Source organism: Triticum urartu, chromosome 7A (genome assembly GCF_056163025.1).
Source record: "Triticum urartu cultivar PI428250 chromosome 7A, HENAU_Tu73, whole genome shotgun sequence".
Taxonomy (NCBI): domain Eukaryota; kingdom Viridiplantae; phylum Streptophyta; class Magnoliopsida; order Poales; family Poaceae; genus Triticum; species Triticum urartu.
In genome coordinates, this window is record NC_141879.1 from 711,313,611 (window position 1) to 711,323,816 (window position 10,206).

At 47.1% G+C, this 10,206-nt stretch overlaps 1 protein-coding gene and 1 pseudogene across 2 annotated transcripts; both read left to right on the forward strand.

Moving 5' to 3' along the window:
• Nucleotides 1–246: 246 nt before the first annotated feature.
• On the forward strand, nucleotides 247–3,059 carry HHP1 (heptahelical transmembrane protein1). The gene is made up of 3 exons (XM_048684622.2): nucleotides 247–855; nucleotides 970–1,024; nucleotides 2,080–3,059. Exons 1-3 carry the CDS (start codon nucleotides 464–466, stop codon nucleotides 2,752–2,754), a joined length of 1,122 nt encoding a protein of 373 aa, XP_048540579.1. The 5' UTR covers nucleotides 247–463; the 3' UTR covers nucleotides 2,755–3,059.
• A 244-nt stretch (nucleotides 3,060–3,303) lies between these two features.
• Nucleotides 3,304–6,360, forward strand: LOC147961949 (uncharacterized; annotated as a pseudogene). Its single transcript, XR_015610228.1, has 3 exons — nucleotides 3,304–3,527; nucleotides 5,137–6,018; nucleotides 6,126–6,360. The product of XR_015610228.1 is annotated as an uncharacterized LOC147961949 (transcript).
• The last annotated feature ends 3,846 nt before the right edge of the window (nucleotides 6,361–10,206 follow it).

The following is a 10,206-nucleotide window of genomic DNA, read 5'->3' on the forward strand; positions in this document are numbered from 1 at the left end:
CCCGTCCTGCTCCACCTGCATTTGTCCTCATCAACTTCACTGCGCATCAAGGCAGAGTCTTTCCAATGAGTCTTTCCAATTGTCTATTTTCTTCCCGGAGCTTTGTAGCAATGAAGGTGTACCAACCCGAGAAATGTGCGCCTGCACCACATCCCCGGAGCAACATATGCGTCCCCATTTCAATCAACCAATATCGTATAAAATGAGCATGAAAACAACTGAAGTCGCATACATACGCCGTATCCTGGACTCCACCCCCGGCCGTATCCTGTAGTAGATTTCTTGCCCGGCTTGTTCAGGACAAGCGGACCTGCCTGCGGCGCGTGTGAGCGAGCGAGCGTCCTTTTTAACCCCGGCAACAGCCTCGCCCCTTTATCACACACACGCAGCCTCTCTGCTCCCTCCACCCCCCTCTCTCCCCGTGAGAGCTCTAGTGAGAGAGAGAAGAAAGGGGCCGGCGGCCATGGACCAGGAGAGCAGCATGGGCGCCGGGCAGCTGCAGGAGGAGGAGGCGCCGGCGGCCATGGCGAAGTCGGCGAAGAGGAGGGGCAAGCAGCAGAGGAGGGAGGGGGGAGGGGGAGGGAGGAAGAGGCGGCAGCAGCAGCAGCAGCAGGAGTACCGGCTGGTGAGCTACGAGGAGCTGCCGGAGTACATGAAGGAGAACGAGTTCATCCTCAACCACTACCGCTCCGAGTGGCCGCTGCTGCACGCCTTCCTCAGCGTCTTCTCCTGGCACAACGAGACCATCAACATCTGGACGCACCTGCTGGGGTTCTTCCTGTTCTTGGGCCTCACCCTCTGGCACCTCGCCCAGTACTTCCCCCAGGTCGCCCACCTCATCGGCCACCTCTCCTGGTAATTCCATTTATTATTCACCTTCAGAGTTCAGAAATATCCTTCAGAGTTCATACTATACTATCTTCTTCACTGAAATTGAGTAGCTAATTTGTGTAATTCTTTTCACTGCAGGCCCATCTCCAAGGTCGCAGAGAATGTCTCCAGCAACATAGGCGACGTCCTCTCCGTGAGTAGTACTACCAGCACCTTCATGCCATTTTTCTTTCCTGAAATACCTTTTCACTTTCCTGTGATAATAATCAATAGCAACGAAATAGTTATAATAGAGCCCGTGCAGTAGTAAAAACTGGCATGTAGGTTATTTTTTATGAGATTTTGCAGTGAAAAATTGGCACTGTGTATGTCCTACACCCATAAGTGTCCTCAACTAATATGAGGCGAGGATGAAATGATCTGTCAGACGTGAATTCCTGCTGTCTGGCAGGCAGGCACATCCACATGTCTTGGAGATTCAATTCAATTGATCACCTTCTCAGTAGCTAGGAGTAGTACTAGTAGCCACTGTTGCCTTGGCTGTCCGGTATCTACGGGTAGATGATTCAGACTTAATTTCGATGCTGAGTGGGGCATGAGGTTCAGGTTGCCTTTACTTGGCCAACCATGCTACCTACCTAACCCGCAACTTTTACAGTGCTATGACAAAAAATATACACATGTTCCTTTCAACCACGACAAACTTCATTTTATCGTCATTCTCCAGCCTCTGCATCGAGCGATGCACACACGTAATCGGATAATTAAGCAGCCACGGAAGCAATCAGACGTGCTTTCTGTTGAGTGATGTGATCAGGTTAATCGTCCTACGTATCCCCGGCGCCGCCTGCGTGATCCGGGAGTTTATCCCGTGTGACACTTCCCCTTTCTGTTTTGAGGTGATGCACCGTCCGTTTTTCACATGCCACCCGCTCACAAGTCTCACGGCTGGTTCTGCCTCTGCTTGCACTGCCGGCTGGTACACTCAACTGGCCGGGCACGCATAGTTGCACACGCATGTGCATGCAATCCATGGTGAAAAACCTCCATTAACCACCTGCATGGTCACATGCATGGCATGCATGGCCATGATCACAGCGGTGGTTGAAACTGTAGCGTCACCTTTGTTTCCTCCGGCAATCATTTGATGCCTCCGTTTCATCCTCTAATCATGCATGGTGAATTGGTGATGGTGGTAACTGAGATTTGACTGACATGTGTTGACGGTGGATTTTCATTTCGTTTCAGGGCGCGGCGTCGTTCATGCAGGCGAGCCCGGGGCTGGCGATGGCGGCGGCGGCGGGGGTGGGGCCGACGACGCGGTGGCCCTTCTTCGTGTTCCTGGCGGGCGCCATGTTCTGCCTGATGAGCAGCTGCGCGTGCCACCTGCTGTCGTGCCACTCGCACCGCCTCAACCTCTTCCTCATCCGCCTCGACTACACCGGCATCGCCGTCATGATCGTCGTCTCCTTCTTCCCGCCCATCTACTACATCTTCCAGTGCGAGCCGCGCTGGCAGGTCGCCTACCTCTCCGCCATCTCGCTCGCCGGCGCCGCCACCGTCTACGCGCTCATGTCGCCCCGCCTCAGCGACGCCAAGTACCGCGCCCACCGCGCGCTGCTCTTCGTCGGGATGGGCCTGTCGGGCGTCGTGCCGGCCGTGCACGCCGCCGCGGTCAACTGGCACGAGCCGCGCCGGAACGTCACGCTGGCGTACGAGGGCGCCATGGCCGCCTCGTACCTCGTCGGCACCGCCTTCTACCTCACCCGCGTGCCCGAGCGGTGGAGGCCCGGGATGTTCGACCTGTGCGGGCAGAGCCATCAGATATTTCACCTGCTTGTCATCGCCGGCGCGCTCGCGCACTACGGCGCCGCCATCGTCTTCCTCAGGGTCCGCGACGAGATGGGCTGCCCAGCCAACTGATGCGCATGCCATCGATCGTTCACAGTACCGTCAAATTCTTAGTAGTTAAATGGAGACACTCTGCGTGGTCTCTGCATCCATCCGGAGATGGACACAGCCCAATTATTACCATCGAAATGGCGTTTTCCCGTGAATGCAGATGATACAGCAGATTTGAGACCAGCAATTAAGAAAGGCGTTTTGCTTGCGAGATTGGTTAATTTGTTTGTAGCAGTTAGTTATTTGTTTACAGTTTACTGTGGTGAGTGGATTGATGCATGGATGATACAGCAATTGTTAATTACAGCTCTGAACCTGTACATAGAGATGCTCATGGCTGCTTGTTTCTTTGTATAAGATGTAAAACAAGAAGAAAAAATTGTGCAGGGCAAGAGTTACTCGTCCTTGTCAAGGCTTTTGTTTTGTTGCGACGTCTCAACGGCCACCATGCCATTACTTCCACTTGTTTTCGGCCATACAAGTGTTAGGTTGATCTCTATCCCGTTCGAACCTAACGGATCGAACGGGCCCTTGACTCGTGCCCTGATTGGGGGCGCCCAACCAAACCATGGTTGGTGGGCCCCTATGACCCGCACTATATAAACAGAGGTGAGGGACGAGACACGACTTACGAGGTTAATCGCTGCCACAATTCCTACCGACACTCCTTTCCGATCTATGGTTAGCGCGGCGCTCACGGGAAGCACACCACCACCGTCATCTCTGTCCACATCGCCGCCGTCATCACACCACCATGGCCGGCGCTGGATTGAGCTCATCTGCACCTAAAGAAGGTAGGTTCACCGGATCTACTAGCCTACTCCGATCTAAGGCCTATCAATGGTTTCAGAGCCAGATCGGGCTAGTTGATTTCGGTACAAAGAAGAAGAGAAAAAAAGGAAAAGAAAAAGAGATCCCTTCCCCAAGAACCCTAATCAGAGGGCAAAGGAAAGTTCACCGGCAGAGGGCCTCGGGTCTCGCCGGCAAAGTGCGCCGCCACTTCGGCCGCGCCGTTCCTCTCGATCCCCACACGCATCGGCAAGCCGAGGTGCGGGGAAGAAGAACACAACCTCCCAACGGGGCAAAGGGCATCGCGAACAAACCGCTCGACGGCGGCGCGCTCACCGCAAGGTGGACGCGCAGCCGGCGAGGGGGATGGTCACCCAGCATAGGAAGCCCGCTGGATCTCTCTCTCTCTCTCTGTTGTTGTAAGCAGTGGCAGAGAAGAAGAGAAGAAAAGAAAGGGGGAGATGAAACAGAGGGTCGCGCGCGCGGTGCGGTGGCTTCAGGTCGCCGTCGCCGGCGGCTAGACCTAGCTCGCCGGTGGCCTCGGGCCTCGGGCGAGGATCCAGATCGGAGGACGGGCTTCTCTCTCTCTGCCACATGATCAGCAAAGAGAAAAAAGGGGGAGGGAGAAAAGCTCGCGAGAGCGGTGGCTATCAGCCCTGTCTCCGGTGGCCGGCGGCCGGCCTGGTACCGCGGCGCGGTGGCCGTCTCCGGCGACCGGGCGTGGTGGCCCGACGACCTGGACAAGGGTCGTCGCCGCTGCGAGCAAAAGGATGAGCGACACGTGGGAGGAAAGAATGGCTAGGGTTCGATCGAGGGGAGCTGGATTGGGCGTTTTGTTCGGCCGATCTAGGCGCTGGACCGTCAGGTGAAATCCGACGGCCAGACCGCAAACCCTAGCCAGCCACTGGGCCACTGGGCTTAAAAGGAGCCAAGGCCGCCGCAGCGGGTGCATCCCACACGCTGGGCTGAGGTCGGCTGCCGCAGCGCGCAGGCCGTGGGCCGCGTCGCTCGGGCCACAGGCGCACGTCGCGCAGTAGTAGGCTGTAGGGTTTCTCTACTATTTTTTTTCACAGCAGAGTTTTGATGAACTTTGACCAGCTTTTGGGCAGATCTTATATATAGTTTCTATGCAAATTTTTCCAACGAAAATTTTGTTTAGAAAATAGAAAAGTTTTCGAATATGAAAATAGAAAATTTTCCGAAAAGAAATGTTCATGAATTTTTATAAAGAGAATAAGAAAGTTCATGATTTTTTATTCGGTCAAAGAAAAGTTTCTGTAAATAATAACAGGTTCATGAATTTTTATTCATGTTTTCCCGCTGCGTAAATAATTAATGCTCTTTTACACAGAAAATAAAAGTTTATATAGTATTATGTTTTTAAGAGCATGTTAAAGTGATTATTAGAATGAATACGATTATGTTATGTTTATGACCAACGTTATTAATAACATGATCATGTTTTATTATTGAAATTTAAAGGTGCATTTTTTTCTAATTTTTGCCCAACGGTAATATAGATTTAATTGCATAGACAATTATATGTTTAATTTGACCAACGTTAGATTAATGCATATGATTGTTATATTGATGTCACTTAAATTGTGATTTCAGGAGGCTTTCACTTGATGAGTTGCCTAAAAGAAGTTCCGATACTCAGAGGTGACAATCACACTGAGTGGAGGAAGAAAGTTGAACTAGCATTTGTCTGTGCTGATCTGGACTGGGTTCTGGATGAACCACAGCCGGTCAGACCTACAGAGCCAGTAAGAGAGACCACTGATGATGATGCTGCATGGGCTAAAAAGAGGGGGGATTATGCTCCTTTGGAGATGTCCTACATCATAGACAACCAAAAGTGGGTCAATGCAAACAAAAAGTGGATGGCCTTCATAAAGAATACAATTGAGAGCACCATTGTGGGCTCCATTGCAGAGTGCACTTCCGCAGGGGAGGTGCTCACAAAAATAAAGAGCCACTTCACTGGCTCTTCAAAGATATATGCCACCCAGGTGTTAAAACAACTGGTGACAGAACAATACAAAGGTGGTGGAATAAGAGAGCACATCCTCAGGGTGAGCAATATGGCAGCAAAGCTAAAGCCCATGGATGAGGATCTGGAGATCAAACCAAAGCTCCTGGTCCACCTGGTCATGACTTCACCGCCAAAGGAGTTTGAAACTTTTGTTGTGAACTACAATATGTCACCTGGAACATGGGACATTGAAAAGACAATTGCAATGTGTGTCCAAGAAGAGGACAGACTAAAAGCCTCACATGGTGGTACACTCAACTATGTGAAGGATCACAAGAAAAACAACTACAATCAAAACAACAAAAGTTCTCCTTCAAAGCCACAAGGAAAAGCTCCCTATCAGCATTAGCGTCAGCAACAGTCTTTCCCAGTGGACAAAGACACTTGTCTCCACTGTAAGCAGACCGGGCATTACAAGAAAGACTGCCCTATTTGGCTGAAGTCCTTAATGGCAAAGCAAGGTAACAACATTGTTTCCTTAGTTAATGAATCCTTGTACACAAAGTTTTCAAAATCTACTTGGTGGATTGACTCAGGGGCAACTGTTCATGTTGCAAATTGTTTACAGGGATTCCATTCGACCCGGACTACGCTAAGAAGAGAAGGAGGCATTGAAGTAGCCAATGGAATAAAAGCGGAAGTTGAAGCTGTCGCCGACATCTCCTTGGAGTTAGCTGATGGATTCAAGCTTCTACTTAGAGATGTTCTTTATGTTCCTTCATGTAATAGAAACTTAATTAGCGTTTCATGTTTGGACAAAGAAAATTATGAGTGTTATTTTGGACATGGCAAGTGTGCCATATGATATAATAATGCTTATGTGGGTAATGCTTTACTACATGATGAGCTTTATTTGTTATCACTTCGTGAAAAAGTGCATTCTGTATGCAATGTGAATGAACATGTTTCCGCGTCGAATAAAGAACAAAAGAAAAGAAAGAGAACATTCGACTCATCGAAATTATGGCACTGTCGCTTGGGCCATATTTCGAAGGGGAGAATAGAAAGATTAGTCAAAAGTGAAATTCTTCCACAGTTAGAATTCTCAGACTTAGAACAATGTGTAGATTGCATTAAAGGAAAGTATATAAAACAAATCAAAAAATGTGCAATCCATAGCACAAGCACACTAGAAATCATCCACACTGACATTTGTGGACCATTTCCGGTGAAAAGTGTGGATGGATATGACTCGTTCATAACATTCACAGATGATTACTCTCGCTATGGTTATATTTATCCAATCAAAGAAAGATCTGAAGCGTTGGATAAATTTAAAATATTCAAAGCTGAAGTTGAAAATCAGCATGATAAAAGAATAAAGATAGTAAGGTCCGGCCGTGGGGGAGAGTACTACGGTCGGCACACTCCATATGGCACAGTCCCTGGACCTTTTGCAAAGTTCTTATAGGAGACTGGCATAGTTGCCCAGTATTCAATGCCGGGTGAAACTCAGCAAAATGGAGTAGCTGAAAGGTGCAACCGTACACTTATGTATATGGTGCGCAACATGATGAGTTATTCCAACTTGTTATTGGGATTATGGATGAAGGCACTTAAAACCGCCATTCACATTCTCAATAGAGTACCAAGCAAGTCGGTGCTCAAAACACCGTACGAGCTATGGACAGGAAGGGTGCCCTCCCTACATCACTTCAGGGTGTGGGGGTGCCCTGCTGAGGCCAAAATGTTTAATCCAAACATTGCAAAGTTAGATCCCAAAACAGTAAGTTGCCACTTCATTGGCTATCCAGACAGATCAAAAGGTTTTCGTTTCTACTGCCCACACAGATATACAAAATTTGTAGAAACGAGACATGCAGTCTTCTTTGAGGACGAAATGATGAGGGGGAGCTTGGTAGCTCAGAAAATTGATCTTGAGGAGAAGAGGGTGCATGCACCTAATCCAATGATTCAGGAGCCATTTTTCTCACTACCAGTTGCATCTCCACACATGACAACTATGGGGGTAGACCCGGAACCTGTCCGTTAGGAGCCGACTGAACCCGTTGTTGAGCATGAAAGGGAGGTGCAACAGCAAATTTTAGAAGAAGTGCCAGAAGTTGAGGCACAGAATGTGCCAGAAACTGAGGCCCTTAGAAGGTCTACAAGACCAAGAAAGTCAGCTATTTCTACCGACTTTAAAGTTTATAACACATAAATGGTTCATATGGAAAAAGATCCCACCTCATATGAAGAAGCCATGAGAAGCTCACATTCATCGAAGTGGATGAAGGCAATAGAAGACGAGATGAAATCGATGAGTTCCAAAGATGTTTGGGACTTAGAGGAAATTCCTAAAGGAGCCAAAACAGTAGGTTGTAAATGGGTCTACAAAATTAAGTACGACTCTAAAGGGAATATAGAAAAGTATAAAGCACGACTCGTGGCAAAAGGATTTACACAAAGAGAAGGGATAGATTACAATGAGACATTTTCTACAGTCTCATGTAAGGATTCCTTCAGAATCATAATGACATTAGTTGCTCATTTTGATTTAGAGTTACATCAAATGAATTTTAAGACGACATTTCTGAATGGTGATTTAAAAGAAAATGTCTACATGAAACAGCCTAAGGGTTTTATCATGGAAGGCAAGGAAAATATGGGATGCCGCCTGAAGAAATCCATTTATGAATTAAGACAAGCCTCTCAGCAGTGGTATCTAAAGTTTAATCAAACGATTAAAAGTTTTGGATTTAAAGAAAATATTGAGGACAATTGCATTTATGCAAAGTTTAAAAATGGGAAATATATTTTCCTAATCTTGTATGTGGATGATATCCTGCTTGCTAGTAGTGATGTTAGTCTACTACAAGAAACAATGAAATACTTATCCTCAAATTTTGACATAACATATCTTGGTGAAGCATCATATGTTTTGGGCATAGAAATTCACCGAGATAGGAACAATGGAGTCTTAGGACCATCGCAGAAAGCATATTTAGAAAAGGTTCTTAAAAAGTATAATATGCATGCGAGTAAAGCCACATCCTGCTCCTATAGTCAAGGGCGATAGTTTTGGGAAATTCCAATGTCCCAAGAATCAGTACGAAATCGATCAAATGAAAGCAGTACCATATGCTTCGGCAGTTGGCAGCTTACAGTATGCACAAGTGTGCACTCGCCCTGACTTCGCTTTTATCACCGGAGTACTCGGTAGATATCAAGAGAATCCAGGCATGGAGCACTGGAAGATGGTAAAGAAAGCATTGCGTTATGCGCAAGGCACGAAGGACTACATGCTAATATACAGAAGAAGTGATTCCCTAGAGATAAAAGGGTATTCAAACGTAGATTTTGCGGGGGACAGAGATGATAGAAAATCCACGTCAGGATACGTCTTCACTCTCGCAGGGGGAGCTATTTCGTGGAAAAGCTCCAAACAGTCGATAGTTGCATCATCCACGATGTATGCAGAATTCATAGCATGCTTCGAAGCCACGGGGCAGGCGATATGGCTAAAGAAATTTGTACCCGACTTCAAAGTGGTAGATTGTATTCACAAACCACTAAAAATGTACTGCGACAACCAACCCGCAGTATTTTACGCTCACAACAACAAGTCGAGTAATGTTGCCAAAAAAATAGAGATAAGGTATTATATTGTGAAAGATAAAATCCAGAATCAAACTATAAGTCTCGAGCATATAAGGACAAAGGATATGCTTGCGGATCCGCTAACGGAAGGCTTACCATCCAATGTGTTCAAGGAACACTTAGCCCGCATGGGTTTAAGGGAAAGGCTTATGATTTCTGGATAGGCCCAAAAGAAACAGAATTTGCTTCTGAACATAACGTATGTTGTAGCTGTATAATTCTAACGGCAATTAAGCCGTGACGATGAAACATGCTCTATGTACCAATATGTGATGAAACAAATAAACTAGAAAGTATAAAGTTAAAAGTAAAGTTGAGATCAAGGGGGAGAATGTTAGGTTGATCTCTATCCCGTTCGAACCCAACGGGTCGAACGGGCCCTTGACTCGCGCCTTGATCGGGGGCGCCCAACCAAACCATGGTTGGTGGGCCCCTGTGACCCGTGCTATATAAACAGAGGTGGGGGCCGGGGCACGACTTATGAGGTTAATCGCTGCCACAATCCCCACCGACACTCCCTTCCGATCTAGGGTTAGCGCGGCGCTCACGGGAAGCACACCATCGCCGCCATCTCTGTCCACATCGCCGCCGTCACCACACCACCATGGCCGGCGTTGGATCGAGCTCATCCGCATCTAAAGAAGGTAGGTTCACCGAATCTACTAGCCTACTCCGATCTAAGGCCTATCAATAGGCACACCACATCATGCTAGTGATGATCTGAATCAATTCAATTTTGTTTCTTAAGACTATCTGCCTAGAAACGAAAATGCAGCTGAACTTCATAAGTTTTGGAATACACAACGTTTTAGTTACAGGCATGAGACTCGATTCTTGACATTATCTTTTGTTAGTAACCATGCATCTGAAATAGTATCGACTTTTATTATTTCTTATGTTCATTGTACTGTCATGATTGAAGATGAATAGATTGAAAATTTTCTTGCAAAAAAAGAAAAGAAAAGAAATAGCATCGACTAATATAAATCTATCACAACATGTTACAATTAAGAGAACACTTATGACAACATAGTTGGCCTCCTCACTAG